Below are 13676 nucleotides of genomic sequence, written 5' to 3' on the forward strand. Positions count from 1 at the left end.
GGTGGGAGGATCACTTGAGGCCAGGATGTTTGAGACCAGCCTGGGGAGCACAGTGAGACCCTTCTCTACAAAAATATTTTAAAAATTATCAAAGTGTGGTGGCATGTGCCTATAGTCCTAGCTACTCAGAAGGCCGAGCCAGGAGGATCACTTGAGCATGGGAGTTGGAGGTTAGAGTGAGCTGTGATCACACTACTGTACTCCAGCCTAGATAACAGAGCAAGACCCTGTCTCAAAGAAAGGAAAAGAATAAACAAATTCTTCCTGTTTAACTGAAATTTTGTACAGAATAGTATGCAATAAATTGGGTGAGTTTTATGGTTTGTGAGTTAGATCTCAGTAAAGTTGTTATTTAAAAAAAAAATCAAGAATCAAATGTACAGATGCATTTGGCTGTAGATGCAATTTGTGAGTATGAATGCTAAGGATATAGTAGCAGTGCCTCTCAGACTTTATGTATGAATTACTTCAGTATCCTATTAAAATGCAGATTCTGATTCAAGAGATCTGGGATGGAGTCTGAGATTCTCTATGTCTTAAGAAGCTCTCAGGGTACTATTGTTGTTGGGCTGTGGACCACACTTAGCAAAGCAGTAGAGGGTGTTTGTGTCTTCAGTGAATGGGATTTCTCTAAAGAGCCTTCCAGAAACTCAGAGGATTTGGCCAGAGTTTTGCAGCAAGGCAGAATGTGATTTGGTAGAAGAGCGGGGCTTAAGGGACAAAATAACCACCCTGTGTAAAGATGCAGAGATCACAGAGTATATGTTATTTGGGAGGGACAGGAGGCTTGTTTGTGAGGATACAGTAGTGGGTCCCTAAGGCTTTTTTGTACCTGAAAAAATATAGCAGCCAACTTCTGATTATTTTCCATCTTTGCTAAAATTTTCTCTTGCCTTCTGCCTGGCATTTTTGGTTTAACTTCTTTCAGATCTGGGCTTGTGTAGATTGGCATGACTAAGGTGCTTTGTGAGATCTTAGGAGGGGAGTGATTGGCTAGCATTAAAACATTCAGTGTGTCAGTCTTAAGAGTTGGATATGGGCCCATCAATCAGTACCCTTACCCTGACAGCCTAGTTAACTAGCTACCTAAGGTTTGGACAAGGTGCCTTCAGACAGGGTTAGTGCTTGGTCCCAAATGAATAAACTCCTTAATGAGGGAGCAAATAAAGATGTCTTTCCAGATGATACAGGTTAATTATAGCCATAATTTACAATTTTCCTTGTTTTTCCACTTGAGCCAGAAGATTGGTTTGAATGTAATTTAGATAACCTTTTTGTTTAGGAGGCAAAATATTAAAGCCAGACCATGTCTTACTCTTAACATTTGTACTACTCCATAAAGTGGTAGTGGTCCTCTAAGCCCCAAGTCCTAGTGTCAGCCTTAGTGCTTGTCCTTCTAAGCTGCTTTCCCTGAGGCTCTGAAAGCATTACTGTCCTGAGCTTCACTGATGTTCAGTTCCCCAGCCTCTTCTAGTAGTTTATAAAGTAGGTCCACTTTCCCAGGAGGAAAGCCATTGAAATCACTTGGTCACCTTGAACGTCCTTTCTTCACAGCCCTATGATAAAGTCAGAAGTCTTGTTCTTCTATATCCAGATGGGGAAACTAAGGCATAAACAGTGGCATGCTTGGTCCACTATCTCAAAGAGAGGTACCTCATGCCTGTCTGAGTTCTCTATATTTTCCTAATTTTCCCTTCAATGGACTTGTCTTGCTTCTGAAGGAGCTCAGAAAATTTCACCCAAAAATATGACTCCTTGGTGTAAAGAATATTTTGAATTAAAGGTCATTCAAGATCAAAAAGCACTGGAAGGGGCTTTTCCTCTATCTGCATAAACTGGACTAAGTCCAGTCAAAAGATCAAACAGGCAATTGACTTCCCTTCCTCTCCCTGTTATCTCAATATATTTCAGGAAAGAGGATCAAGAACGCAACCAGACCTGGCCCAAATCATTTAAGTATACCTGTCTCTCAGGTTAATTTAATTTGCTCAGGTTAATTTAATTTGCAAAGAGACTCATTTACAAGTCAGTCTGTTTCCCCCATCAATTTATTCTCCCTAGCATCATTTGTTCCCCCTAAACAGAATTACCTGTACTCCTCTTTTCCCCCTCTCCTCCAAAAGGACAGGTATAAAAATACCTGAACTTCATTGAGATATTGAGGAATCACTATGTGATTCTCCCCATGTACATGGTAAATAAACCTGTCTCTTATTAATCTGCCTTAATTGTGAGTTGATCTTTCAGCGAACTTTCAGGGGAAAGGGGAAGTTTTCCCTCACCCCTGCACTTCCTTGAACATGTAGTTGTTTTGTTTTGTTACATACTTTTTAACTTAATTTCCCAGGTGTCGAATGAATACTCCTTTCCCAGATGCTTATTAGTTCTTTTTCAAGTGTGTGTTTACTCTCCAAATTAAGCATCTCCAGGTGAGGTGCTAGTTTGTCAGCATATTTGCTTATTACTGTATTGGAGATAATTCTCTTTAATTCCACAAGTACTCATTGAGTGCTTAATATATGCTCAGCACTGTGCTATTCTCCTTGGTAGACACAAAAGCAATGTAAAGTGTGTCTTGGCTCTGAGGGGGCTTCCAGTTTTATGGGATGGTGGCAAGATAGACATACAAGCAGGGCCCGGACTAGAATGAGGCAAACAAGGCAGTAGGGTGCAAACTTTAAAGAGGCACTCACTCCCAGGGTCATACAAGTGCAGAGTAGGTACCTGAGTGTGAGTGTCTCCTCAAATTTTGAGCCCCAGGTCCCTGGCTTGCCCTACCCTGGTCCTGACTCTAAACTTAAGAAGCCATTAGATCACTTGGAAAGCATGTTTAAGATAACATAAGACTATGAATGTGTGGTATGGAACAGTGCTTCTTTAATATGTATACCAATCACCTGGAGATCTTATTGAAAAGCAGATTCTGATTCAGTGGGTCTGGAGTGGTGCCTGAGATTCTGCATTTTTATCAAGCACCCAGATGATGCTCATACTGCTAGTCCTTTACACTTTGAGTAAAAAGGAGAAAACTTCATGTAGAGAAAAGCAGAGGGCCAAATTCACTAGAGTAGAGGATCAAGGAAGGCTTCTCCAGAGAATGTGAAATTGGAGCTGAGTTCTCAAAGAATGACTTGGATTTGTATAGGGGAAAAAAGAGGGAAAGGGCTTCTGCAAACAGAAGGAAGAGTATGCAAAGGAATGAGTCCCGTGTGTTCTGGGACAGTGAGTAGATGGGCTTGGCAAGATGCAGGTCCAAGTTGGAAAGGAAGAAGAAAAGAGTTTTGATACATAGCATGAAACCTGTGCATTGATCGTTCCTTTAGAAATGTGGTCCTTTATTGCCTGCTCAGATACCTTCCATCTGGGCCTTTCCATTTTTTTCCATCCTTTTGTCCTCTCTGAGAGTATCTGCTGTCCTTCTGGGGAGATGAAGACCTGAGTCAGGGCACCTGAATAAATTCTGTGAGGCAATGTGTGACACAGGAAAAGGAAGGAAAGTAGTGACTTTATTACCCCAATTGGTTGGGCAAAGCAATGGGGAAATGTTTTTTTAATTAGCTGGGAGATGTAGAAGGCAGAAAGCCCTCTTTATGATGGACAGTTACAGTACACGTACATCTGTAAAGGATGCCTGGTAAATACGTGCCAATTTGACTCAGTAGAAGAATGGAGTTCTGTCTGTTTCATTTCAAATGTGCTACTTACAGTACTTCTCTGAAGTTACTGGAACAGTGGGAAACTGGGCCTTGAATATCTTAAGTACTAAAGAAATATTTTTTAGTTGATTTGTTTGTTTCTAAGGCCTTGTCTCTCTTTTCCAGATCAAACAACATTTTCAGCTCAATTCAGTAAAAGAATGCATTAAGTGACTTATGTACTGAGACTTGGGTATGTTTCTGTATACCTACAAGGAAGTAGAAGATTAGAACCCTGAATTCAAAGAATTTCATATTATTCTAGAGCTGTGGTTTTTAACTGGGGGTGATTTATGTCTCCAAGGGGACATTTGACAATGTAGACATTCTTGGTTATTGCATCTGGGGTTATGCTGCTGGCAACGTATAGGACATCTCCCCTCAAGAAAGAATTAACTTCCCCAAAATATAAGTAGTGCCAAGTTTGAGAAACCCTGCTCTAAAAAGACAGCTACCCAGAGGATGGGCATCATGGCTCTCACCTGTAATCCCAGTATTTTGGGAGGTCAAGGCAGGAGGATCGCTTGAGGCCAGGAGTTTTGAGACCAGCATGGGCAACACAGCAAGACTGTATCTCTATAAAAATTTAAAAATTAGCCAACCATGGTGTCATGCACCTATAGTCCTAGCTATTTTGGGAGGCTGAGGTGGGAGGATCCCTTGAGCCCAGCAATTCAAGGTTACAGTGAGCTGTGATCATATCACTGTACTCCAGGTTGGATGACAAAGTGAGATCCTGTCTCCAAAAACAAACAGCTACCAGATATAACTAGAACTTTGATATTGGAAGACCTTACCACTAATTAATAGCAGGGCAAGAACTAAAGCTCAGTTTGCCCATATCCAGTGTTCTGCCTGCTATAGGGCCATTTAGAGTCACATGGCATTAAATAACTATTGTCTCTAACTTCATCTTCTACTAATCCTAATTCATGGGTTTTACTCGAGGCATAATCAATTGTATACTATGCAAATTTATTCCTTCCTGTGCATGTTAGTCCCTTTGTCTAGAACATATTTCTCTCATTTTTTCATCTGGATAATATTTCATATCCTCCAGGAAGCCTTCTTTAATCTGTAACACCTCAGATTGGGTTAAAAGCTACTTCTTTATTCTTCTATAGCTAGTCTTTATCACATAAAAAAGAAATTTCCTGTTTATATGTCCATCTTCCTCACTAGGCTTTGGGCATCTTGGAAGTTAGGACTCTTTCACTCTTCTGTCCTCATTGCTTAGCACAGGCATGCAACACACATTCAGTTGGAGACATGAAGGAAACTAAGTGGATAGAGGAGAGAGAGATCAGTGTGAAACAGAGTATTGGGCAAGGCTTCATTGAGTTTGTAAAACTTGAAGCTTCCCTAATTCCTCGAAGATATTGATGAATGCGTGAATACCTTATACTGGGCAGGGAAAGTTCTAAGACAGTAACGGATTTTTTTGGTGGTATCTTTCTACAGGTTGATATGTCAGACCTCTCCCCAGAGGAGCAATGGAGGTAAGTATGGCAGTGCGGGCCCCGCAAGCTGGGAACTACAGGTTAATCCAGCTAATAGAGTTGTACATTTGCCCTTTTTGCTTCACTGTCTGTGGGAGGCAGTGGCTCATGACCGGCAGGACCAGTCTGTTGGGATCTTTCTAAGTACTTGGGTCACTCCTGGGTTGTTCCCTCAGTCCTAGGAAGTAAGTAGGTAATAACATCAAACCATCCATCTGGGTTTGAATACCAGTTCTGCCATTTACTAGCTATGTGATCTTGGGCGAGTTATTTAACTTTGCACTACCTGAGTCTGCCCTATGTGAGGATCATAACAGTAGTTATATAGAGTTGTGAAGATTAATATATGTGCAGTTTTAGAACAGTGCCTGGCATGTTATAAGCTTCCAGTAAGTGTTACCTGTTTTGAAGATGATTATCATCATTAACATCATCATCATTATCCATGATACAGGATGGAGAGCTCTGGTTGAGAAAATGGGAGATGTGTCTTCTGATCTCAGCTCTGCTACTAACTTGCTTTGTAACCAGAATGAATCAACAAATATCTTATTGTTAATGATTTCTCATTAGTAAAGGGGTTTCAGAATGCCTGCCCCACAAACTTTGCAAGGTGATTGACCAATTGATGTCAACCAAGTAGAATTTAATAGTGAGAAAAAACCTCCTTCATTTAGATTAAAACTATCGATTGTAAAAATAGAATGGCAAAGATACCAATTCATATGACAAACATGGCATGACTTTAGGTGACTTAAGTTCAATATGCACCAGTTGTGTACTTCAGCTACCAAAATATTCTGAGTAATTTAGATGATGTTCATAGAAATATGCTATCTACTATTGAGGGGGGTGACAGTGCCACTCTGCTCTGCTTTGCTGAGGTTACAGATATTCTAAGCACTGCATATGAAGAGGATCTTTAACTAGATCATGTCTAGAAGAAGGGAACCAGAATTAATAGTCTTCACATCATGTTATATGAACAGTGGTAAAAAGATCTAGGACTGTTAGCCTAAAAGGGCACAGGAAAATGGTAGTAGGAACAGGATAGTTTTGTTTTGTTTTGTTTTAATAAGATCATAATAAATCATTAAAGGAATGTACTGGGAAAGAGGAGTGGATATGTCCTTTGCTATTCCTGAGTGTAGGATTAAGTCTGATGGATTGAAGCTATGGGAAAGTAGATTTTTATCTCATTGTCAGAAATATCTTGAATAGTCAAGATATATTGAGAGGTAGTGAGTATTCTGTCTGTAAAGCATTGGGATTTTATTTATAAGCAAATATGAATACCTACAATGTGCCAGACACTGCTAGTTCTAGAATAGATTACCTTAAGAGGCATGTGTTATTTTATATTGGGTGGGAACTTGAACTGGATGAATTCTCTGGTCCCTTCTAGATCCTTTCTTTCTTTCTTTTTTGGAGACAGAGTCTTGCTCTGTCACCCTGGGTAGAGTGTGGTGGCATCATTGTAGCTCACTGCAACCTCAAATTCCTGGGCTCAGGGGGGAATGGGCATGTATTGAAACCTTAAAATCTGTACCCCCATAATATGCCGAGAAAAAAAAAAAAATTCCTGGGCTCAGGAATGATCTTCCTGCCTCAGCCTCCCGAGTAGGTGGAACTACATGTGCAAGCCATGATGCCCAGCTAATTTTTCTATTTTTTGTAGATATGTGGTTTTGCTCTTGCTCAGGCTGGTCTTGAACTTCTGAGCTCAAGTAATGCTTCTGCCTCAGTCTCCCAGAGTGCTAGGATTATAGGCATGAGCCACCTCACCTGGCATTTTCCTTTTTTTTTTTAATGCTCCAGACTGCCTCAGAATAGATTCTTTCTTTGATTTCATGTTGGGCACATACATACAGTTATATATTGTCTGAGAACAAGAAACTTATCTCTTGCTATCCTTTTAACTCTCCGTAGCCCTTAGGTGTTTTTAAGTGTTCTCTACCCTCTTAGCTTAGCCTATCCATACAACAACCCTATGAGGCAAGCAGAAAAGATACAGACTCCTTTTGACAGATGAAGAAATTGTGATGTAGAGATGTGAGGTTTCTTGGCCAAGGCCATATAGGTAGAGGTGAACCTAAGTTCTCTCAATACTATTCTCTTTCTGTCATATTCTTCCAGCTAGGATACAGTTTTATGCAAGATGAACCCTTAGGTACTAAAGCTGGCCGATTGGCATTTGGCTTCCCACTCTGCCCACCAATTCCCCCCCCCCTTATATTTTATTAAGAAAAACTTTAAACATAGAAAAGCTGAAAAAATTATACAGTGATGAACACTCTTAATACCTACCACCTAGATTCTACAATTAAATTTTTGCTATATTTGCTTTATCATTTATCCATAACTCATCCCACTGGGTTCTTTTTTTTTTTCCGGCATATTATGGGAGTACAGATTTTAAGGTTTCAATAAATGCCCCCCCCCCCCCACAAGTCTGAGTTTCCAGCATGACCATCCCCCAGATGGTGCACATCTCACTCATTATGTATGTATATACCCTCCCCCCTTCCCCCTGCCCAATATCCTATTACTGTAGTACCTATGTGTCCACTTAGGTGCTACTCAGTTAATACCAGTTTGCTGGTGAATCCACTGGGTTCTTTTTAATTTTAGTCTTTCATTGCCCTTGGGAAATCCATAAAGAAACCATTTATGTTGTCCTTTCCCTCCCACCCAAATACTCTGGCATAATGGGAATTTGTATAAAAGCTTCTGACTGCAAACTACATTGGTATTCAGTTTTGTCTCTTCCTCATTTCTCTCCCTTGTCTGACTCTGATCCAGAGTGGTAGGAGTGAGTGTTCTTAGAGCAAGCTTTTTGCCAGTAGTGGCCAAGGGAATCACTCATTGCCAATCTTCAAGAGCAGAGAATGCCAGCCTTAGAGTAATAAGAAGTTTCCAGCTGTACTCTATAATTACTGAATTTCCTTGAGCCTTTGAGGAGGCTATATCCCTGTGGATACTGATGGTGAAGTCACTTTTGGAGTTGTATAAAGTTGAAGCAGTCTGGATTTTTCAAGCTATCTCTGGCTTTAGCAGAGAGGGTAGGATGATTAAAGCAAGACTTCAACCCTGGAAACCACATACATGTGTAATGTTACTCCTTTATTAGTGTCATAAAGATCATTGACTATGAGTATGAGGCTTTATGGCTATAACCTCTTTGGGTTACTTTCTTCTTCTAGTGTCAGGTTGAAATCAGCCTGAAATGGGCAATGATACAAGCTTCTCCTGGAACTTCCTTCCTGCTACTGGAAAGGTGTCCGCTTTTTTTCCCCATGGGGAGCAGGCAGCAGACCACGCACCTCTAATCCCGATATCTGACCTTGGTTACTGGGGTCCATAGAGCTTCTATTCTACCCTTAAATGGCCTGTCCTCTAGAGTATGTGTCCTTCTAGTCCCTAAATTTGCATGGTACCCTGAAGCTGCAAAGCACAGAAGTGTGTTCTGAGCTATGGACTGGTGGGATATCCTGGAAATCACTGCTCCTTTATCACCACATCATCCCTGACTTGGCTCACCCCATATGTTTGGCTTTCAGGGTCGAGCACGCACGCATGCATGCCAAGCACCGCGGCCATGAAGCCATGCACGCTGAAATGGTCCTCATCCTCATCGCTACTTTGGTGGTGGCCCAGCTGCTCCTGGTGCAGTGGAAGCAGAGGCATCCCCGCTCCTACAATGTAAGCCACTTTGCCTCTCACTTCTTTGTCAGTCATCAAGAGACTTCCTAAGTATTCCAGGGTACAGCCTAACCCAGGCCACATGTAGACAGAGAAAGACAATGCAATAAACTTTATGCATGAATGGTTAATGGTGTATACAGGGATGTGTGTGTCTCTAAGGGGCAAGCGATTCAGAGGGTAAAAACAAGGATAGAACATGGGACTACTTTCATGGCCAAAAAGGTAGGTCTTTTATTTCTATTTTTATTTCTTTTTTAAAAAATAAGTAGAGGCTGGGCGCGGTAGCTCACGCCTGTAATCCTAGCACTCTGGGAGGCTGAGGCGGGCGGATTGCTTGAGGTCAGGAGTTCGAAACCAGCCTGAGCAAGAGCGAGACCCCGTCTCTACTATAAATAGAAAGAAATTAATTGGCCAACTAATATATATAGAAAATATTAGCTGAGCATGGTGGCACATGCCTGTAGTCCCAGCTACTTGGGAGACTGAGGCAGCAGGATTGCTTAAGCCCAGGAGTTTGAGGTTGCTGTGAGCTAGGCTGATGCCATGGCACTCACTCTAGCCTGGGCAACAAAGTGAGACACTGTCTCAAAAAAAAAAAAAAATAAGTAGAAAGTTCATTAGGGCCAAATTTGAAGACTGACACATGGGAACACAGATCCAAGTTGCCTTGAATATATGCTCTAGGTCCATTCTTTTAAACATTCTGGGACAGATTCATGAAGGAGATATTCATCAAGAACTGTTCATTTGGAGGGAGAGAAGATCACTTGGAAAACCAAGCCTCTAATGAATCTTACAGGTAGGATTTAGATTCCACTAATCTAAATACAAAAAAAAAAAGCATTAATGGAGGAAATAAGGGGAAAAATGTATAAGACATACAGAAAACAAATAGTTAAATGGCAGAATTAAATTCTTCCTTATCAGTAGTTACTTTATATAAATGTATTAAGTTCTCCTATTAAAAGGCAGAGAGTAGCAGATCAGATTTTAAAAACCAATGATCCATTGATATACCCTCTATAGAAAACTCACTTTAGATATAAAGACACAAAGAAATTGAAAGTAAAAAAGATGGGAAAAGATATTCCATGCTAATGGTTACCAAAAGAGAGATGGAGTGTCTATACTAATTAGACAACATAGACTTAAAAAAGCTTACAAGAGACAAAGAACATTATATATTGATAAAAATTCAATACTACAGAAGATATAACAATTATATGGCCATTTAACAAAGGAGACCCAAAATATGTGAAGCAAAAATTGACAGAATTGAAAGGAGAAATGTACAGTTTTACAATCATGGGTAGAGACTTCAATACTACACTTTCAAAAATGCAGATCATTAAAGTAGTAGAGGACTTGAACAACACTATATATAAACCAATTAGACTTAACAAACATACATAGAACACTCTATCCTACAATAGCAGACTGCATATTCTTCTCTACATGGATGTGGGACATTTTCCAGGATAGACCATATGTTCTGGCCTCAATAAATTTAAAAAGATTTGAAACTGTAGATTCAACTACTCTGGATTAGGACATGACAGGCAGTGTATTGGATTCTTTTACAACTATTATCATAGAAGTTTCAAGTATAGCAACTCTTTTTTTTTTTTTTGAGACAGTCTTGCTCTGTGACCTGGGCTAGAGTGCCGTGGCGTCAGCCTAGCTCACAGCAACCTCAAACTCCTGGGCTCAAGTGATCCTCCTGCCTTAGCCTCCTGAGTAGCTGTGACTACAGGCACATGCCACCATGCCGTCTAATTTTTTTGATTTTTAGTAGTGATGACAGTCTTTTGCTCAGGTTGGTCTCAAACTCCTGAGCTCAAGCAATCTTCCCGCCTTGGCCCCCCAGAGTGCTAGGATTACAGGCATGAGCCACCTCACCTGGCCACGATACTTTTTTTAAACATAAAAGACACAGTAGTTGTACTTTGAAAGAATACACAAACGCATATAATAGTAACAATAGCTAACATTTATCGAATTCTTACTATTCTGAGCACTTGCATGTATAGACTCAACTAAACCTCACTACAACCCAATAACATAGGTATTATTTTCTCCAAGTACAGATGAGGAACTGAGAAATAAAAAGGTTAAGTAATTTACGTAAGTGATAAAACCATTGTTTGAACCCAGATGATTTTACTTCAGGGCTTTCAGTCTTATTGTGTTTTGTTTTGATTGATTGATTTATTTATTTTTGAGACAGAGTCTCGCTTTGTTGTCCAGGCTAGAGTGAGTGCCGTGGCGTCAGGCTAGCTCACAGCAACCTCAAACTCCTGGGCTCGAGCGATCCTTCTGCCTCAGCCTCCCGAGTAGCTGGGACTACAGGCATGCGCCACCATGCCCAGCTAATTTTTTATATACATATCAGTTGGCCAATTAATTTCTTTCTATTTATAGTAGAGACGGGGTCTTGCTCAGGCTGGTTTTGAATTCCTGACCTTGAGCAATCCGCCCACCTCGGCCTCCCAGAGAGCTAGGATTACAGGCGTGAGCCACCACGCCCGGCCTGTTTTGTTTTATTTTTGAGACAGAGTCTCACTGTTGCTCACAGCGACCTCAAACTCTGGGCTCAAGCAATCCTGCCTCAGCCTCCCGAGTAGCTGGGACTATAGGCATGTGCCACCATGCCCAGCTAATTTTTTCTATAAATATTTTTAGTTGTCCAGCTAATTTCTTTCTATTTTTTCAGTAGAGACGGGGTCTTGCTCTTGCTCAGGCTGATCTCGAACTCCTGAGCTCAAATGATCCGCCCACCTCAGCCTCCCAGAGAGCTAGGATTACAGGCGTGAGCCACCGTGCCCGGCCTCAGTCTTAATTTCTAAATCATTATTTTTCTCTAGTATATCCTTTTTCAGACCTCTTATAATATAGCCCAGGATGCCTAAGGATCTGTATCCCACAGGATGGGAACTGCCACATTTAATCTATGTCATAGCTCATGAGGTAAGTATGATATTAAATGAAGAAACAGAAGCCCAGAAAGTTGAGATATGATGGGGATACTAATCAGCAGAGCTAGGATTTGAACCTAGGTCTTCTGTTTCGTATTTCAGATTTTCAGCTGTGTCATGTGTTCCTCTGGAGATGGTTTTCCATCAAGGGAACCAACAGATAATCTGGAGCATAGAAGGAAGAGAAGCTAATTTTTGCCCTTGACCTGGTACACGTTCCAAATAGTACTGACCTGTAGCTAGTTCAAGAGTTGGCATGTGACACCAGTAGGAACATCTTGTATCTTCAGGTCATGATATATGGAATGCCCACATGGTACTGAGGCTTTTTGAACTAAGTACCCAGTAGACTGAGCTTCTCGGGATGGGGCTTCATGTCTGGACCTGTTCATGCTTGACCCTCTTGTCTTAGAAGAGCCACTTGTTTCTCAGTGTGTGGTTTTTATGCCTACTCTATAAAATGGGGATTACTAAGATGGTTTAATTGAGCCTGGAAAAATAAGAAAACTCATAAAGAAGTGTAGAGTGAGAGCCTGTATATAAAATATTCTTTTTTTTTTTTTTTTTGAGAAAGAGTCTCACTCTGTTGCCCAGACTGGAGTGCAGTAGCACGATCACAGCTCATTTTAAACTTGAACTCCTAGGCTCAAGTGATGATCCTTCTGCCTCAGACTCCCAAGTAGCTAGGACTACAGGCCCATGCCACCACACCTAGCTATTATTTTTAGATTTTGTAAAAGACAGGGTCTCACTATGTTGCCCAGGCTAGTCTTGAACTCCTGGACTCAAGTGATCCTCCCATTTTGGCCTTCCAAAGTGCTGGGATTACAGCCATCAGCCACCTGTGCCCAGCCTATAGTTTTGTATTTCCTTAATGACTAATGATGTTGAACATCTCATGTGCTTATTGGTCATTTTGCGTATTGGTCATTTCTCCATAGAGAAATGTCTATTCAGGTCCTATTCAAGTCCTTTGCTCATTTTTCTTTTTCTTGAAACAGGGTCTCTGTCACCAAGGCTAGAGTGCAGTGGCATCTTCATAGCTTACTGCAACCTTAAACTCCTGGGCTCAAGTGATCCTCCTGCCTCAGCTTCCCGAGTAGCTGGGACTACAAGCAGTTGCCACTACTCATAGCTAAGTTTTCTAGTTTTTGTAGAGATGGGGTCTTGCTCTTGCTCAGGCTAGTCTCAAACTTCTGACCTCAAGTGATCCTCCCGCTTCTGCCTTCCAAAGTGCTAGGATTATAGGCATGAGCTGCTGTGACCATGTCTGCCCATTGTTTTAATTGAATTTTTGTGTGTTTTTGTTATTGAATTATGAGCTAACTCACGACTGTTTTTGTGTTTTAGTTGTTGAATTGTGTTTATATAATCTGGACACTAGACCATTATCTATAATATAATTTGCAAATATATCTTCCATTTTTTGAGTTATCTTTTTATTTTCTTGATAGTGTCCTTTGATGCATAAACATTTATAATTTTGATGAAGTCCAAAATATGTATTTTTTTTCTTTTGCTACTTGTGCTTTTAGTGTCATATCTAAGAATCCATTGTCAAATCCAAAGGTCAAGATTTACCCCTATATTTTCATGAAGAGTTTTATAGTTTTAGCTCTTACACTTAGGTCTTTGATCCATTTTGAGTTTTTTGTAAATGATATGAGATAAGGATCTAACTTTATTCTTTTACATGTGGATATCCACTTGGCTCAGCATCATTTGTTGAACTGACTTCTTTCTCCATTGAATGATCTTGACACTCTTGTCAACAATAGTTGACCAAAGATGTATAGATTTTT

General features: G+C 40.6%; 1 protein-coding gene across 5 annotated transcripts in view; it reads left to right on the plus strand.

Moving 5' to 3' along the window:
• RNF121 (ring finger protein 121) overlaps nucleotides 1-13676 on the plus strand; it is a 75883-nt gene that overhangs the window by 21067 nt on the left and 41140 nt on the right. For 4 of the 5 annotated variants that reach the window (XM_012744949.2, XM_076002268.1, XM_012744950.3 and 1 more), the window contains 2 exons: nucleotides 5157-5194; nucleotides 8755-8896. In XM_012744949.2, coding sequence (XP_012600403.1) covers nucleotides 5157-5194; nucleotides 8755-8896 — 180 coding nt within the window. The remainder of the gene's footprint in view (nucleotides 1-5156; nucleotides 5195-8754; nucleotides 8897-13676) is intronic. The other variant, XM_012744952.2, reaches the window with a different exon arrangement.

Source organism: Microcebus murinus, chromosome 4 (genome assembly GCF_040939455.1).
Source record: "Microcebus murinus isolate Inina chromosome 4, M.murinus_Inina_mat1.0, whole genome shotgun sequence".
Lineage (NCBI taxonomy): Eukaryota > Metazoa > Chordata > Mammalia > Primates > Cheirogaleidae > Microcebus > Microcebus murinus.